General features: G+C 41.8%; 3 protein-coding genes across 5 annotated transcripts in view; 1 reads left to right on the plus strand and 2 right to left on the minus strand.

Annotated features, from left to right (window-relative positions):
* The window catches only part of LOC102680695 (transmembrane protease serine 11D-like), a 9925-nt gene extending 8994 nt beyond the window's left edge, over window positions 1-931 (plus strand). The window contains exons 7-11 of the mRNA XM_031508319.1: window positions 5-12; window positions 71-208; window positions 277-413; window positions 483-640; window positions 701-931. Coding sequence (XP_031364179.1) covers window positions 5-12; window positions 71-208; window positions 277-413; window positions 483-640; window positions 701-859 — 600 coding nt within the window. The 3' untranslated portion in view covers window positions 860-931. The remainder of the gene's footprint in view (window positions 1-4; window positions 13-70; window positions 209-276; window positions 414-482; window positions 641-700) is intronic.
* A 459-nt stretch (window positions 932-1390) lies between these two features.
* On the minus strand, window positions 1391-15954 carry LOC102678152 (probable cation-transporting ATPase 13A3). Of its 3 annotated transcripts, none has more exons than XM_006611052.2 (11): window positions 8101-10793; window positions 7757-7841; window positions 7455-7682; window positions 7203-7336; window positions 6963-7119; window positions 6671-6875; window positions 6263-6601; window positions 5189-6140; window positions 4622-5090; window positions 4333-4514; window positions 1391-4257 (listed from the first exon to the last, which is right to left on the minus strand). In XM_006611052.2, the coding sequence occupies exons 1-11, from the start codon at window positions 8222-8224 to the stop codon at window positions 2825-2827; spliced, it is 4308 nt and encodes a 1435-aa protein (XP_006611115.1). In that variant the 5' UTR covers window positions 8225-10793; the 3' UTR covers window positions 1391-2824. The 3 variants fall into 3 exon arrangements, with proteins under 3 accessions (XP_006611115.1, XP_006611113.1, XP_006611114.1); XM_006611050.2 differs by having other exon boundaries at window positions 4589-5090; window positions 8101-8224; XM_006611051.2 differs by lacking the exon at window positions 8101-10793 and adding an exon at window positions 15615-15954 and having other exon boundaries at window positions 2825-4257; window positions 4589-5090.
* A 688-nt stretch (window positions 15955-16642) lies between these two features.
* The window catches only part of LOC102680839, a 12856-nt gene continuing 10660 nt past the window's right edge, over window positions 16643-18838 (minus strand). Inside the window, exons 6-8 of the mRNA XM_031508320.1 lie at window positions 18406-18834; window positions 18076-18300; window positions 16643-17959 (exon numbers count right to left, since the gene is read on the minus strand). Coding sequence (XP_031364180.1) covers window positions 17285-17959; window positions 18076-18300; window positions 18406-18834 — 1329 coding nt within the window. The 3' untranslated portion in view covers window positions 16643-17284. The remainder of the gene's footprint in view (window positions 17960-18075; window positions 18301-18405; window positions 18835-18838) is intronic.

The following is an 18838-nucleotide window of genomic DNA, read 5'->3' on the forward strand; positions in this document are numbered from 1 at the left end:
CTGCGTAGCCAAGTAAGTCGAAAGTCACTCCATCCTCCCTAAATTTCATCCCTAATTTACCCTTCTTTAGGGCGTCGGCGCGTCAAGTCCAGGTCACCCTCGGCGATTACGTCGTCAATTCGGCGAGCGAGACGCTGCCCGCTTACACGTTCGGGGTCAGGGAGATACGCGTTCACCCTTACTTCAAGTTCACGCCTCAGGCTGACAGGTGGGGCATGTAATTTGCTAGAACCGTCACGATTATGAAACGAAAGTGAAACGAGATTTTGCACACAGGTTCGACGTAGCCGTTCTTCGATTAGATCGACCGGTGCATTACATGCCTCACATAGCGCCGATTTGTTTGCCCGAGAAGAACGAGGATTTTTTGGGCCAGTATGGTTGGGCCGCTGGATGGGGCGCTTTGCAGGCTGGTAAATATATCGATACGCTCGAATATTATTATATATTATTCACGAATTTGTTGTTGAAAAAAATAACAGGATCGAGGCTACGGCCCAAGACCCTTCAAGCTGTGGACGTGCCCGTGATAGATAATCGGATATGCGAGAGGTGGCACCGATCCAATGGGATTAACGTGGTGATTTACGACGAGATGATGTGCGCCGGTTACCGCGGAGGTGGGAAGGACTCGTGCCAAGTAAGTTTTGTCGATTGGAGCTAAGTCGAATCGATATCTCTTTCTTTGTTCGTTCCGCAGGGTGACAGCGGTGGCCCATTGATGCTGGAGAAGACGGGACGATGGTACTTGATAGGGATCGTCTCGGCGGGTTACTCGTGCGCGCAGCCAGGCCAGCCAGGAATCTATCATCGAGTTGCGAAAACGGTCGACTGGATAACGTACGTTATCAACTCGTAGCGGAACGAAATGATCGGAAAGGGATAGAGATCGTTCTCTCTGTAAAAGCTTTGCATGAAACAAAGTTTACAACGTTACCACCGAGGATCTTAGGAATATATATGCGCCGTGTGTGAAACTTGGATTCGATTCCCGCGCTCGAGGAACAACCGTGACGTTGCGAACAGATTGCGATCGTTAAAAAAAGTCAGGGACTAAACAAGTTGGTCGAAGTGTCTTGCAAGTTTGGAAAGGTTTGTTTTGTCGTGCGATCCAACGTATATATTCTTCGAAAACGAACGAAACGAAAGGCGATGCCGCGTATATCCCGTGTATAACTCGTCGAGTTTCTTTCATCGATTTAATCCTTCGCGGCAACGATATCTCTTATCTTTCGGCAAACGTAACGGCGAGTGAATGCGAAAATTGTATTATGCTTGTAAATTAAGCGCGCGTGAATTCGCGCTTAATAAAAACGTTTCGTTTCTATTTTACTCGTTTGTCTTCATTCTTGAGGAAGGGGGGAGAGAGTTGGGATGAAAGAAGAAAATCTTTACATTAAAAACATACTTTGTTATTCGACAACCGATATAACTCAACGCAAGCATAATACGTTGCTTAATAGCAGGGCAACGCTTTTTTTTTTATTTTTTTCTTTTTTTTATTATTTTTTTTTTTTTCTTTAAGTATGTGATTTTCATCGCGTATATAAGTACACATTTATTCTCGTTTATTCGTTTCAACGATAAGCAATCCGCGACAACGAGTGTCAAACTTCTGCGTTGTAGGATCGTAGGAGGCGTCGGCTCTCGAGGTTCGATTAAGTAAGATAATCTTGGGATAAACTACTAATATAGTTCTCATCTTTGCACACCAACGAAAAGAATTACACTATGCTTCCCGCTTTCGCGACGAAATAATAAATAATTTTTCCTTCGACGATCCTTCATTGATCGACGCTCGTCAACGAGCGTCGTTTTTTTTTTTTTTTTTTCGGGCCTCGTTCCTCGTATTTTTGATAACAACAACTTATTGGCATCGACGAAATCAGACTAGATATTGTTCGATCATTGAAAATAATCAAGAAAAGAGAGAGAGAAAAAAAAACAAAAATGCTCGTCGTGAAAACGGGAAATGTATCCATCAAATTCCCTACTAGTTGTGTCTAATTTACAAAAAATTAATTTCGACTCGCTATACATTCTGTCACATGGATCTCGTGATATCCGTATTATTCATTCTTTCGTAATTTTAAGTAATATCTTTAAAACCGCAGTGAAAAAAAAAAAAACGCGAGAGTTCCCAAAAAAGAAAAAGGAGAGAAAAAAAAAAGGAAACAGGAAAAAAAAGAAGAAAAAAGGTATCTACCTATCTACGTCGTACGATCTGCGTCAAAAATGTTGTTCTTCTTCCATAGAGAAGAGCCGTAAACCCTGGCAAACAGGGCGAGTTAAAATTCATCTTCTAAGTTAAATAAACTAACGATAATACTTTCTCGTTTGAGAGTGGTACGCTCGAATACTAATAAAGGAGGAGGACGAAGAAATATCGGGTCAAAAGGGACCCGATCGAGGTGCTCGATCGAGCATCGCCGGTTATCAAGCTGTCGTGAACGCCGCGGCATTCTAAATGCATTCTTGTGAACGATATTTAGAGATCGTCGTGTCGGAAATTCGCCAGTTCGATCGTAAATCACTTTCGATTCCGATCTCGATTTCTTAAATTACAATTACGTTCTCGAACGGTTCCGGTTGAAACAGTTGAAACAGTCTTGTTGTGTGTCGCAACGTTGTCATGGGGCAACAAATGCACTGACAAAATTGATTCCGATTGCATCGTGGCGATCCAATCCCACGAAGAAATCGCGCAGATACTTTGAACAACCAACAGCAGCTTGCTCCTCAATGTTGAACCGTCATTGCTCGTTGCTCGAAGTATCCATGCCATTCGAATCCGAATCAACGTCTCGAATCGTTCTCCTACCTTCTACGACGGTAGAATATCGAGTTCAAGGACACTTTGGGTAGCGGGGGACAGGCCGTCCTCGCTTTTGTGCATCAAGATATTCTTCAAATCCCTCAATTTCTGCGGTTGAAGAGCCATGGCCGAGTTCCTGGGCAAGGTCGCGATCGGATTGGTGCTGTGACTCTTGAACGGCTTTTCGTATCGATTGATCCCCTTCTCCGATTCCGAATTGTACCTTCTCTTCCCCGTTAGCTCGGTATTCGGTTGCACCGTCGCCGTGTCCCTGTCCTCGAAGCAGGGGACCGTTTGCATCGACATGGTGTTCCTTCGATCGTTGAACAAAGATCTGGGATTCAGGGTGACCTCTCTCGCCGAGCCGAAGTGCTTGAAATTAGCGCAGATGGGGTTGTTCGCGAGGCTGGTGTCGGCCGGATGGCAGGGCTCGGGCACGCGTTTCTCGATCTTGATCTCGGTCACGTTTTGACGGATCAAAATGTCCGGCGCCGCTTCGGGCAACGGCTCCTGGGAGATCGGTGGCCATTTTAAGTCGCGCGCCATATCACGATCGATGGCGAGAAACTTTCGCCTGGATTTGTCTACGTTGTGCCAACGGTAACGTAATTTCCTAAAAACGAGGTAGTCGACGAACACGTATTCCATCAGCAACGAGATCAAAAAGTTGGCGACGCCGTATCCGACCAGGATGAAACGAAATCCTACATCGTCCGGAAGTATCAGCTCGAACCAGTTGCTCAGCCATTCGAAGGGGAAAGTAGCGAGGTAGACGGAGAAGAGGCTGAGAAGGATGAACGAGGTGAGCAGCCCGTAATTCGTGAACAGAGACTTTCTGTACGGATGACCCTTCGAGAACGTCACAGCCAGAATGATATACTGCATGGAACTGATTATGAAAACTGTGTAATTTTCCGTGCAGCTCACGTCGTCTTTGTTCTCGGCCGCTTTGAGCGTGGCGTTGAACGGTACGAACCAGTCCATCTGCTCGAGGTGCCACAGGCTGACGGATTGAAACAATGCCACGATCAAAATTTGCGTCACTAGGCTTAGAATGGGAGTGGTACTGATAAGACTGTTGAGAGGAGCTGTCTTGACCAGGGGCCCATCGTACGCTTCGGTACGGCCAAAGAAGAAAGCGAAGATCGAGATGATGAAGAGGTCGATATAGAGGAACTCGATATCCGTTAGATTCGACTCGATACCGTACAGCAACATCACGGAAATGAATTGTGTGAGCGAGTAGCTCGCCATGTATTTGAAGATTCCGAAAGAAGTGACCAGGGCTGCGCGGCCTTCGCGAATCACGGTAAGTACGCAGGAAATGTTGGTTTCGCGGCTGGTGAAGGGCGACGCTACCGAAGATTCGGTATCGGAGAGAGAAATTCCGGTATGGGCCGCCTTCAGAGCTCCGCAGTCGTTTGCCCCATCGCCTACCATAGCTGCAAATTATTTTTTTAATCGACACTCTGATCGAAATTTATATTAATTATCTTGAGAGTGATCAAGTCACTTACCAACATAGTATCCCAAAGATTGCAATTCCTGAACGAGTTGTTGCTTCTGGTCCGGCGACATTCTTGCGAAAATTGCTCCACGCGTGACGAGTTTGGGAATCAATTCCGGGTAATATTGTCTGACTAGTGCCCATGTTTTGCCCGTGAGTGCAAACACATATTTATTTTGCGAATGTTGCAAGCTGAAATGGCGGGGGATAAATGTTAAAAATCGGGTGAATTACGTTGTACGCTTGGAAAGATTTGACGAACTTACTCGTCGGATAAATAATTGATATCGTTTTCGTACTTGTTCCCAAAGCCACTTTCAATCGTTTCCAAGCTAGCAACACTGTTTAGATCGGTCATTTCGCTAAGATCCGCGTGCGTTGTTGACGGTTCGCTGTTGCTCTTCGTGAAGTAGATCTGTGGCTTCATCTGATTCTGTTGAGTGGCAGAGACTGCGATAACGGGTGTACCTGGTTTCACGATATCACAATCTCTGGCGACCGAGAGTGCAGTCAGCATGTTGTCGCCAGTCACCATAACGGTTTTTATGCAGGCAGTGTTTAGAGCACTGATCACAGGTGTCGTTTCCGGTTTCAATCTATTCTCCATGATCACGAACGCTAAAAACGTAAGATCGGACTCGGCTGATTCGCGACTCAATCGTTGAACCTTAGCGTAGGGAAGACGGTTCAATGATTTGTGCGCGAGGCCGATTACACGGTAACCTTCTGAAGTATAATCTTGCAACACGGTGCCAAAGTCTGGTGGAACTGTAAAAACAACGTGATTAATTGTAGTTTAAAAAGAAGAAAAAATATTTTGTTAAATATAACATTTGTCGTTGTTACTGGATTGATACAATACTTACTGGATTCTGCTCTGGAAAGGCTGAGTATCATTTCTGGGCTGCCTTTGCAATAAAGATCGTAATGATTAGCTCCCAACGTCCTCGTTATCACGCTCATCCTCTGAAGACTAGACGTGAATGGAAATTGACGAACGATCCCAATTTCTAAACCTTGCTCCCCCAATTCCGTCGTGGAACCAGCCAACGTGGTATCGAGGTTGTTCAACGAGATGTTATCCATCACGTCCGAAGACATGGAGTTTTGTCGGCTGAGCGATATTCTTATCTCGGTGGGTAGTTTCTTCAGCAGCTTGGAGCCCTTCGGTGGCCGTACTATCGTAGGAAAAAGCATAGAGAATTTCGATGTATCGGACACATCGGGTTCTTCCAACGTCCAGCCAGTAGACTCGAACATTTTTAAGTCAAGCGGATCACCCACGAGTTGATTCTCTATTATAGTGATTCCGTGACACGTTACCATTCCTATTAGAAGATCGTTCAGAGGCAAAGACGCGATGTTTTTAACGGGTGGCTGGAACTTCCTATCGACGGAGGACACCACGCCCCACATGTCGAGGCCATCTTCAGTCAGTGTCCCGGTTTTGTCGAAACAAATGCAATCGATCGATCCCGATACATTGATAGTTCTTGGACTCGTACAGTAAATCTTGTTCTTCTCGAGTCTTCTCTGCGCTACTAAACGGCCAACGGTCATAGCTGCTGGCAAGGCTGGAGGCACTACTATGGTAATCAGATCTAACGCCTCTAAAGCGATGTGGTTGCTAGGCACACCTCTAATAGCCTTTGTCACGATGGTATAAATCACGCCAATACTAGCTATGCCGGCCAACAAGATTACGAACTTGTACGAATCTTGTTCGAATTTGAAGTCTACAGGTGGAGGATACATGATGGATCTGACCAAACCACCTTTGCTGGTATTGAATCCTGTTCTAACAACCACGGCTAATACCTGTAAAATAATAAATAAAATAAATAAATAATTACACCATCATTTTTTTATAAACCGTTTCTATTTCGATGATCAATAGAAAAATTATAAGAAATATTCTAAGTAATTCGAATTCAAGTTACCTTTTCCGATCCATAGTATCTGGTTTGAATAACTTTGGTACCACAAAAGAGAGTGTGCCTTGCGTGTTCCTTGGTGTCGTATATCACTTCATTGGACGAAGGAATAGGCGTTTTCGTAACCGGAACTGATTCTCCGGTTAACATGGATTCGTTCAGAATGCAATTTCCAGTGAGAAGTACCGCGTCGCAAGGCATCAAACAACCGTGAGAGGGAATAACCAAGATGTCACCAGGTACCAATTTTTCAGCAGGAACAGTCGCTGTTTGCCCGGTCGTGCGATCTCTTATCACCGTGGCCACATCGGAAGAATGTACAGTGGATCGTAAGTTATGTTGATTCTACAAATCGAGCCTTGATTATCGATACAATTTGGAAGGTAAATTAGGAGTGAATAGAAAATCGCGTACTCGACGAGTCTGGAAGACTGCCATGATTATACCAATGCTGGACATGGTCAAGATAACCATGGCATAATAGTAATAATTGTCAGCAACCCAGAGACCAAAGCTAAACAATTGGAAGACGTAGAATGGATTTAAAACTTCGAGACAAAGCAAAGTTAGAATACTTTTTACTGGAATCACGATTTCATTGTTTCCATAAACGCTGCGCCTGTAAGAAAATAAAGAAATATCGTTTAAATAAAATGTTGCGTAATAAAAATCGATCATTCTCATAATAATTTGTGTAAATATTTGCCTCATGTGTTGCTCAAGTGAATTCAATCCTTGCATTTGATGCAACGTGGAGGTTAGAACACCGGCGTCCAAACCTCGAAGCTTGAGAAATTCTGATCTTTCGGGATCCCAAACGTAAGTTAACTTCTTGCAATGGAAAAGAACGATCGAAGAAACCTCTGTATATTAAAAATATTATCAAATATTAATCAATTTTTTTATAAGAAAGAAAAATTCTTTCTTTTAAACATTGAATTCTTACGTTTAAATTGTCCACCGATTAAATGCAACGACAGTGTCGGATATTCTTCTTTTACTTCCTTGATAGTTATCATACTGCCGTTCTCCATCCAAGGTTCGTTATCCAATAATGATTTTCCATCGAAGGGTTTGCTTCTTTAAATACGAAAAAAAAAAAAAAAAAATTATATTTGCGATATTAATAAAAATATCGTTGTTCGTAAAAATAATTACAATATTATAATTTCGTAAGGAAAAACTAGAGGATAATTACAATATATCTTCAGCGGCCAAAGTCTTTAATTTTTTCACATGATAGCTCGTATGTTTTCCTTGAAATCTTTCCACCAATAAAACAGTGTCTGCGGTTTCTAATTGACATTTGGAATGAGTCGCGAGTAACATCAAGTGAGGTATCCAATGAAAGACCAATCTAAGAAGGCCTCCGGTGATTATAATCAAGAACCAAGTAATAGCGGTAAAAATTTTGTTTCTTTTGTAGCTGGAAAAATTAGAAAAACGTATATATTTAACATCGTTGTAACATTGATCGACACGCTTTGACACGATGCTTACCCATAAATTTCCATTTGATCTTCCTCACCAGGATTGATGTAATCGATGCCATTCTTTAGATGAAGTATACCATTACTCTTGGTACCTAAAATAGCACAATAGCCAACTAATTAGATCGATATTATTGACGATGGGTGAAGAAATTTTATAGAAATAATTGGATGAGATAAATTGGATCGTAACAACGTGTAATACTCGTGATCATTGATTGAATGAAATATCGATTGAATGGTGCGATATTTATGGAAGACGGTTTGATTCGAAAGGATCGTCAAGGACGATAAGATGGAATCGTTGCCAAATAATTTGAGGTGGGTAATTAGGCGTTGATCCAAGCTCCTTACCCTCTAAGAGTTCCGTTTTCTGCTCGCGCTGATGGTCAGTAGTGGTATTGGTACCGCGCGCTCCAAACACGTTGTACGCGTTTCTGGCGAAGCTCAAGTTCAATTTATTCGGAGTGGGTGGCATGATGATGATCGCAGGGAAAGGAGCAGGAGTTAAATACGAATCTTGTATATCTATCTATATATACATATATATATGTACGTAAGCACACGTATCTATATATATATATGTTTTCTCTTCTCTTTTTTTTAATTAGGTACAATTGTTCGTGGTCTCGCGAGAGATCACTCAGCGAGGATACTACTTTTGCGGTATCACGACAGCGTTTTCCCTTTCGACGTTTCTTGTCCTTCTTCCTAATTTTTTATCTTGTACGTTCCACAACTACATGTTACCACTACTCTTCTATCGACTACGATTTATTGTCTATGGGCCAATCATGGGCCCTTGTTGCTTATATAACAACGATACAATGTGAAAAAAAGAGAGAAAAAAAAATAATGGATAGTACACGAAAGTTCGTCAACTGGCTTCAGAGGAAGATCGACGAGGATAAAATACTCGTGACAAGAGAGAAAAATGGGAATCTAGCCGAAACGAAGCGAACGATTCAAACGTTCGTCCCCCAATAATAGCGCAGGACGAGGAGACGGCTGTTTTAGACAATAACCCCGTCTGCTACCGACACCGATTGCCCGCCATTTTCGGGTCCGTCTTCAATGTTCTCGATGTAAATCTCAACGGAGCGTTCTCTTGCATTTGGCTGACATTAAATAATCGAGGACGCGTCAGGATATAGCGGTATCCTGTCGTACGGGTCGGGACTCGAAGATCCTTCCACGAGAGTTGAGGCGGCAGTGGCTAGGTTGAGTGGCAGGACAACGACGACGTTGGCTATGAAACAGTAGCTGGTGCTATCGCTTCGGACCTGCCCCCGAGTTCCTTGATTCGTGTCAGTCGCCAGGATCGGTGAGCTTTCGCCAGCCAATTCGTGGCGTGGTCACTGCTCGTTCACCTTCGCTCATACCGCGTCGCACAGACGCCTGTTTCGAATCCCTGTCGGCCGATCTCGGATGAAGCAGCTGAGGCTCTTCCAAATCCCAGCAGTTCACCAGAGATTTTTTCGTCTTTCCTTTGCCTCTCGCGGCTGGTCCAATGTTATCTCGGCCTTTTGCTCCGCAGCCAACTTCTATCGCCTCTCTTGCATTCTCATGCCTCCCTTTTGCTGCCTGTACGTGCGATCTCAAATACATTACGGGTTATAAAAGTATTTTGGATGCCGTCGGATGTCTCGATCGGCAGAGAAACTTGGTCGACTTGGTCAATTCCGGCTCGAATCACACTTGTGTTTTTTCTTGCGATTCTCTTCGATCGACAGAGATCTGCGTTATCGGTCAAATGGTCACGATCGAATCGATGAATGATCTATCGATCGCGTTATCGATGACTGAAACGAGCAAAAAATTTATTATTTTCACGGTCTCGAATCGAGAAATCACGAATCTCGACTTTTCAACGTTTTAAGTACACGAATAAATCTCGATCGAAAAGTTCGATTAACGCTCTGGAAAAGTAAATGTTATTTCAAAATAAAATATCTGCACCTCACTGGTATAACGTCCGCTTCACCGTTTCACGAATTTCGAACACCTATATATAGAATCGATTACGTCAATGTTAAAGTTCCTTTCTCAAAGGTGATCACACGACTCCCACGAGTTCTTAGAATGATTTTTAGAATGAATAAGCACTTTATTTTTTTCACGCACGAAAAACTGACACACTTCTTTTAACACTAATATTCACTCGTGACAATCGCTCGTAATTCGATTGATTAATTCTGACTGACTAATAGCTCTCGACGGATTGAGTATCGATATACAAAATCCGTTTTCTTTTTCACGTTATTCCAACTTATCTTTCGCTCGTCGACGAATTCTTCTTTCAGATGATCCGTTTAAACGATTCACCCTCTTCGGGACTTCTAAGTACAGAGAACACGGTGCAATAGTTTGTACCTAGTATCTTACTCATGCTGGAAATTTCAATTTGTTCGCTCGCGTCGATTATCAGCTCCGCCCTTTTAGGACCCCGTAAATTAGGAAACAGAAAAGAAAAAATCTCTCTCCTCCAAGAAGTCACTTTGCACACCGTTTTCGTTTCACTTGCGTTTCATGCATCTGCGGCCGCACCGTAGTTTTCTCGCTCACAGAAAGCACCACTTCTGCCTCTGTCGACATAAACTGTGTGGGTTTTATAAGCGTTCACGTTCGAGGAAAAATGACACCTTTCCTTCTCGCATGCCTGGAAATTATTTTCTCGGAAACTTCGCGATTCCTCGGACCTTCTTCGACCGCTTTGTCTGCAACGTGCTCGCGATGGATCTAAGATGGCGTCCAGCCAGCCGTTCCTTTCGAGTCGCGCTTCTAACACTCCTTCTCTTACTTTCCGACCGTGCTCACTTGAATTATTCTCGCTCGACAACCGCGATCCCCTCGCCGAGTTTCGTGCTAGACCGGTTTGTACGATCACTGTGAAATACTGACAAGTATGCGACAGCTGGCACAAAGCGTTCAACCCAATTACAACAAGATTCCAGACGCGAGTGTATTAAGGGAATCGTTTGGCATTAGCAGAAGACTTGCGCTCTTGCCTGCTTCCATCCCAGTTCAGGGCTGTACTCTTCGTCGCCTCTTTTCAGGTACGCCACGTGTCGAGCTCCGTTATCGGTTTCGAAACGAATACCGATTCGATTACGCTTTGTCAACGTTTCGAGAAACGTAAAACTATTCGTCGAGATACTTGCTGTCGTTTGTTGATTTTCGTGCGAACGTTCACACGACTTGTCAGCGATTTCTCACAGATAATAAAATTGTTGAAAATTTTTTATCATTTTGCTCGAGTCACGAAAGTTATTTTAGAATCTCAAATTTCGCTTCGATTAAATTTATTTTTTCAATCGAATGGAACAATCGATCGAAGCGACATTATCGAAATTTTTCGACCTTTGTACTCGTTATTTCATACATATTATCGTATTCTCAAGGGCTAATCATAAGCTCGGGGCCCCAATTTTATCAGAGTCGTGCCTGAGATATATCCCTACCATTGGGTTCTGCCTCGACCTACGACGACGTTGCCATTCGTGACTCATTTGTTCCCACTAAATCGCTTTCCATGGCATGAGGACGGCCCTGTTAATTGCAAGGGACTTAAAATGCATGCGCCTGTTTTCATGGCGATATCTTTTCCATTATTCTTCGAGTAGTTACCGTAATATACTTTCTACTATTCAAGTGTTATAACGGTAAAATCCAGGTAAATCGAACGGTTTGCCTGCTTTTACAATATTCTTTCATCTCTCTTTCGCTCTTACTCTCTCTTTCGCTTAGATTCTCCATCGGAGTATTGAACGAGCCCGAGAGCCTCGTGGTCAATACTCTGTTCGAGCTAACTTTCTTTTTACCGTGGTCAGCACGTGCCAACTGTCTGAAACGTTCACACCTAACTCTCGTGCAGTTAGTGGGGGATTTCTTTCCCGTATCCTCTTTTGGTTAACTTCGATTTTAATCCTTTTTAGCTCACTCGACGCGTTAACGACTATTCGAGCTCCGACAGAAGCTTCTCTTCGAGCGAGGTTCGTAAAATAGCGTCGATTTTCAAAATCACAAGCATGGTACCGCATGTTCTTCTATATATAGTATCGTTTAAAGATTATGTTTCAATGTTTTAACGATAACAGGGACATGTTTGTTTGAATGAAGACAAGCTGGTAACGCGACACTATCCATCAACTATAGGTCAGATAGTAGAACGGATAATCATCAATGACGGAGATATCGTTAATGACCAGAGGAAATCTCATCGTCGAACTACGATTAATTTATTTGGTGATATACATTTATTATATATACGAATATGTGGAGAATCAGGAAAAGCGTTAATAAAAGTGTTTCAAAATTTATTTTCGTTACATCGTTTCCCAGAATTGTTCTCTTTCGATTTCTCTAATCTCGTCAGGAATCGTGGGTTTTTGAATTTTTCATACTGCGTTCGAGAATTCTTGGATGTCGTCATTATATACCGGCCAAGAGATAGCGAAACTTATGTAAAGTGAATATTGCAAATTGCGTAAGCGTTGACACGCAATTTCCCGCGACCAAAGTCGCGATGCTTATAATTATGCGCCTCTCATTTTTCCGAATCGTAGGATTTCCGGTTAAGTGACACGTGTTTCGCGTTTATCTCGTTTATCATAGTTTCCTATATCCGATCACGTTTCACGTGTGCATTTTGCGATTTTATTGATCAAACAAAGCCCTGTATATCTACTCTTATTACGAATTCGTCTATTCGATAATCGGTCACGTTTCATCTGCAAACATCTAGGAATTTGATGTTTGCAACACGATAATATCTTGTTGTTGAATTAGCCGTTAGTTTTATCGATAGCTCGAATACCTATTTGATTTTTGAAGGAGATGCGTATAATTAAAAAACGCGAGCAATGATTCGACTATTAAAAGTCAAACGAAAAAATTACTTTTCTACTATTATCGAAATGTGGAAATTTACGAAAGTTTCTTTTTTTCTCTTACATTATTTTTTCAAGAAAATTATCTTATCGATCACGTTTCTTTTTTTTTTTTTTTTTTTTTTAAAAAAAAAATGAAAAAAAAAAAAAAAACGGGTTCAAAAAAAAAATTTTTATTTATAAAAAAAAAAAAAAAAGGGGATGAAAAAAAAATTTTTTTAAAAAAAAAATGAAAAAAAAAAAAAAAACGGGTTCAAAAAAAAAATTTTTATTTATAAAAAAAAAAAAAAAAGGGGATGAAAAAAAAATTTTTTTTTTTTTTTTTTTTTTTTATTCAAACAAGAAATTTTTATTTGATCGATCGAATCATCGAGACGATTTATTTCGATTCGAAGATATCTCATAAAGAAGAAAGACTTTCCTCATTTCTTATCAAACGTGTCACTGAACAAACTCACAAACGATTTACGTGATAAATCTTTGACAAACTCGACTTCAAATTCGAATAAATGCCGCGGAAGACAAACTCGTCTCGGCCTCCATGCTATTTTCGAGTAGTGTCGTCGACCGATTCGATGAAAATCGTCTCATATTCTACTTATTCACTCGGTTGCCTCTCCTACTCGCTTCCTGCGAATTTAGAAGCGTCGCTCGACCACCGTCATGGCCGTTTGAACTTTTCGGATCTATAATAATCCAGTGACTCGACCCTGATTTCGTCGCTGGTCGAAACATCGGACATTTCCAACACCGGAATTATTAACTATTTTATTTACAACTGTGCATGATCCGTGCAAAATTATGCGCGTGGAATATCATATTTGGAGACGTGCGATTAATAGCAATTATAGATCTGACTCAAGGTTGCACACCGAACCACTGTTATTTTACGGACGGAATCATCGTTTCGAGAAATGTTCAATGGTACATGGAAAATTATTATTTCTGCGTTTATATCTATTTTTATAATAGGAAAATCAAATACGACGAGGTGATGAGATTTCAAAGTGAAACGTAAGTGTATCATTGTATCATTTCTTCTGACACGGTTTTGCGTCTTTCTCAACCAAGATAGAGGCGAAGAAAAAAATTACTTTGATTTGTGAATGATGTCTGATTGCAACGAGTGATCTTCGGGGTTATCACGAATCACGAGATTTCTATATCTGTTAACTTACGAACGGAGTCTGATCGACAAAGAAATATCGTCGATTCTTAGGAAGATATAAAAATATCACGCGTTGAATTATTTTTGCGAGCGATAAAGAACGAAGTTGTTATTCATGATTAGAATTTTAGATTATTTAGATAAAGAAATCTGGTATCTCTTATATCTTAGATTAATTGAAAGATATTTTTCATTCTTCATAAATTTCTTCGTCGAGAAAAGTAAATGCGTTTATTTAATTAAATATGTTGCAATGATTGCATAAAACGATATATAATTATACTTCGATAAGGAAAGCTTGCTTAATTTTAAGCGAGATTTCTCAAAGCGTGTTTCTTCACAGTAGAAGAAGACGTCACGGATCAGACAAGAAATATTACGAATATGCAATGATAAGGTGCGTTGATAAGGTTGACGAATTGTTGTTATCGATAAAGCGAATAAATAGAAGAACCAACCATGCAGAAAATAACGTAACAACATATAGAAAATAACGTAGCAATTGAAGAAATCGATAATTACTTTAATCGGACCGTTCGATTAAAATTAAAAAACATATAACGATTATTAATTATTGATCAAAATAATAAAACACATAATTATCTGTATCGATTCTTAATCTTTACATTAAATAACGATTAATATCATTTATATTTATTTGAAATAACATTCGATATCAATTGTACTTTTAACGCCAATTGACGAGATTTCTTTTCTTTAAACTTTTTAAATCGTTATATTAGAACACTTTAGACCGAGATCTCGGCCACTTCATAACTTCGTTCGTTAAATACGTCACCTCTTAATTGACGAATCGTTTCGAGTGGACAATGGTCATTCGTGAGATAATTAGGGCAACAAAGTGTCCTCCATTTTGAATTCGTAGCATTTTTGGCCCCGCGCTAAGAAATGTGAAAATTCGCGAAAAAAAATTGTAAAACTTCCTCGATAATCTTTCGTTTCATTTTATCTTATTTTTTTCTTCCATGAAAAAAGATCGCTACTATCAATTTTTAAATATCTTTCGAATCGAAAAAGTTTTCTTTAAATTTCCTCTAATCGATTGACGATTGATCAATTCGATTTTGCAAAAGTTTTCCACGCGAGAAATATAATTCGTCGTTTCTAGATCGATATAATAATAATTTTCGCATTCATTGTCAAAGTTCATCGAGATTGCGTGTTTTAAATGGAACGTCTTAGAAATAAGCGTGGCTATTTCGAAATCGCGTTATTTTTATAACGAATAAATATGGATTATCCGTCTGCTTTACGACAATTTGAACACATGGCTCGTGCGTACTACATTCGGGAGTATTTTTCTAAATTCCTGTCTGTCCAACCCTGACCTGGAACAAAGTTTCGAATCGTCTCGATCTCGTATCGATTCGAGATTGTCTCGCAAGTATTGGCGTAACATTGAGCAACCGGAGACCGGTCGGCGATTGACGCAAAGGAAAGTTTCGCTGTTACTTTTATAGCGTGACTATAACGTAAACACTTCGTTCGCCTCAATACCTCAATAACTTCATCAGTCTCTTCGCTTCGTGAACTTATATCTCACCATCCCGATATATCAAATATCCCTATATTTTTAATTACAAAATTCGAGTCGACCCGTCAAGAGACTCCGAAAATCTTTCTCGAAACTTCTTCTCCTCGACTTCTTCTGATCTCAAATCCTAAATTCGTAAATTCGGCGTATCTAAACCATATTCTCCTCCTCCCGGAGGAGACAGAGCAGCGTAAATCCATTTCACCCAGCAACCATCACCAAGCAACGATTCAACGTTAAAATAACAGAGGCCTACCGTCGTCCATGGTGGTTGTTGTCCTCGGCTCGGAGGAGGCTCGTACGAATTCGATGCTATCCACTTTCTCTAATGTGACGACGATTGCCGTGATGACGTTTGTCGGATTGTCGGTGGGCATTTAAAGGCGATCGAGTAACCAGGGATTTGCTGTGCATCGCGTGCGATCTTCAGTTCTTTCTTTCGCTTCCCGTATTCGTCCCGGTGTCAGCAACCGGGCAACATAATTTCTCGGTGGCACGCGCAGCTGCGCCGTCACAGTGAAACGCTACGCGACCGCGCAGAAAAGCAGCAGGGACGCGCAACGGAGCGCCGAGCAACACTGCTCGTCGTCGCCTCGCTCGATCCTCGTTCCGTTACCGAGTTGTAATCGCTCTTCGGTACCGGCGATCCGCTCGCTTTCGCGCCGCTCATTGGTCGAAACCGTTCCTTATCACCGACAATTTCTTCCATTCGAACCGACGCCTCTTATCTATGAGAAATTTACCGATCTTCGATCCAATCGCCTGCGATCCGAATCCAATATTATTCGCGATCGATCGCGATCATCGATCAAGGTGGCCATTTTTTTCTTCTTTTTTCTTTTTCTTTATCCATCGATAAAGCGTGTCCAAGATTTTATCTGCGATGATCGAGAGCGATAACGGAAAGAAGCGGCGGCGAGTAGTGGGTTTCTTTGGTAAGTGTATGGAAATTTGACAAGTTTTTTTTTTCGAAGAAAAAGCGTCGTCAAGGAACGAAACGAAACGTTGCACGAATTTTTATTCCGTCTTTCTCTATCTCTAATTGCATTACTTACTACGTTACGATTCGATTATTTTGACTCGTCTCACATTTCTTTTCTCTTTTGTATTCGTTTTTTCGCTGATAATTCTTCCTCCTTTGATTTTTCGTTCCTCCTTTAATTTCTCTTATGCTCGGTACTCGAACTTTTTTTTAAGAAGAAGAAGAAGAAGAAGAAGAAGAAGAAGAAGAAGAAGAAGCGATTCCAAAACGGGAGAATGGTCGAGGATGCATATGAGGAAAAAATCGTACAGACTTGGTTTTATTCTCTGCGAGACAAAGTATATTTTTTTTTTTTTTTTTTTAAGCCAGTCAACAAGACATATAACATCTTTAAGTCTACAATGGTTTCCAGTCCTGCTACTTTAATAACTAAAATTCCGGAACGTAATATTCGTTTATTAGACGCGTGAGTATATTAAATAGTTATTAATTAATATAATAATTAAATATATATTAGAATTTCTCTCTCCCCTTTTTCTTCCTTTCCATATCTTTTACTTATCCACGTATTTCCCTAAATATGATTAAATCCTAACGAGGTTTTTGCACGTTAATTCCAACTTCGGTTTCCCGACGATAATAATCGATACTAAAAAAAAAAAAAAAAAAAAAAAGAGAGTATTATCTTTTGCCAACAAAGATATAAAAGAAAATAAGAACGGAAATAAAATAAAACGAGGAATCTCTTCTATTTACAGATATATGCGATAGCACGCGAAACGAGCTGAATCTCATTTACCATCAAATCAAATGGAACAATTTACTACTGGATTGGACTAGGTCACGAATGAATCTTAACAAATAATAATGGAAAAGAAATCGATCTCGTTCACCCCACGCGTTTCCATCGCGAAACACGCAGGTCTTCCACCCCTCCCCTCCCCTCAGAAATCCTTTTTCTTATCCTTGTCAACAAGCACGTTGTCGTGATAGCTGATCTCTTGGCCCGCGACAGCTGGATGAAGATAATGGGGTTCCACGTCGATCTTCTCTTTCACGTCCGAGTCCAAAACCATGGAATGATGAGGCCCTCGAAGCATCGTGGTCGTGTAATGCTGAGGCTGTTGTTGTTGCTGCTGCTGCTGCTGCTGCTGCTGCTGTTGCTGCTGCTGTTTCCCGCTCGATTGATGTTGATGCTGGTGGAGGCGTTGATGAGAGTGTTGCTTCTCCTCCTCCTGCCCGTATTTGTCCAACAACTCCCTCAACTTGTCGAAATCGATGTCCTCGTCCAGCTTGGAGAACAGCTCTTTCGTCCCCAACTTGGCCGAGTCTTTCAACTGTTTGAAGTTCTGCATGAATCTCTCGTTAGCCTGGACACCGTCCCTGCTCGTGTTCTTGGAAAAGTTCAAGTTGGGATTCTCCAACAGATCGGGCATCTCGTGCACCACGTTCACGTTCTTGTCCAAACTTTCGTCTGTCAACGATTGCAGCAGAGTGTTGTAGTCCGGCTTGATACGAGAAGTTTCCATGCACGAGGTGCACGAACAATTGGTGATGATTTGGACCTTCTTCTGCATCGTGATAGGATTGTTCGTCTCATCCTTGCAGTCCAACGTGACCTGTGTTGTTTTTTTTTTTTCTTTTTTAAGAGCAAAGACTCGACGAAAAAAAAAAAAAAAGAGAGAAAGAAAGAGCGAGACATCCGATATCGGATATCGATATTTATTTATATTACCGTGTGCCAAACACTGTCCAACGGTTGACAGGAGTCGCAGTAAGGTCTGATCAGATCACCGGGGGCGGATGGCTCGCTGTGCGGCACCATGTATGAGAAACAAGCTCCCACGCAGACGTTGTTGTCCAATTCCTGGGAGGAGCACTGGGGCCACGTGACCACCTGCTTTATCTGGGTAGTCTGACACCAGCTGTGCTTGTCAGGATACAGCACGATGTTGTGAACCTTGAAACGAACGATAACAACGAGTTATAAACGTGGCGCCACGAGGGGAAGGGGGAAGGGGGGAGGAGGTAGCGTTCGAGCGAAACCGGAAATCGATCGATAAACCTTGTGCTCACGATGGGCGTGTAGAGTGGCCGCTCGAAGGAGGAACAGCGCGATCACCGCTGTCAGATGACACGTCGATCCCATGATCCCTGAAACAATAGAGGGAGAGAGAGGGTATCCGAATCTTTCCAGGTGAACGGGCGTCGCCGATAAATCAGTTGCCAGGTAAGAAGGAGAGTTTCCAAGGCGGAGAGAGAGTGTCCAACAACGGACTTTCTCCGCTTTCGGACCGTTCGCTCTTTCACGTTCGCGTGCAACGATCGAACGAAGGAATTTCGCGATTACGATTCGAGCCGCGGCGTGGATCGTGTGCACGTGTGCACGCATCGCGTTTATTCGCTGCTCCCCACCCCGAATGAATGAAAGTCCCTCGCTCTGCCTCTCGCTCTCTCTCTCTCTCTCTCTCTCTCTCTCTCTCTCTCTCTCTCTCTCT

The sequence above is a fragment of the Apis dorsata genome, unplaced genomic scaffold, assembly GCF_000469605.1.
Source record: "Apis dorsata unplaced genomic scaffold, Apis dorsata 1.3 scaffold_82, whole genome shotgun sequence".
NCBI classification, from domain to species: Eukaryota; Metazoa; Arthropoda; class Insecta; order Hymenoptera; family Apidae; genus Apis; species Apis dorsata.

What these genes read in the sequence shown, in the direction of transcription:
- LOC102678152 (XM_006611050.2), bottom strand. Translation starts at nt 8,224, where the DNA reads ATGCCACCCACTCCGAATAAATTGAACTTGAGCTTCGCCAGAAACGCG. An exon ending in TTGGCCGCTGAAGATATATT is followed by an intron (nt 7,337 to 7,454) that starts GTAATTATCCTC and finishes TCGTATTTAAAG; the next exon opens with AAGCAAACCCTTCGATGGAA. An exon ending in ATCTTTGGGATACTATGTTG is followed by an intron (nt 4,258 to 4,332) that starts GTAAGTGACTTG and finishes AATAATTTGCAG; the next exon opens with CTATGGTAGGCGATGGGGCA.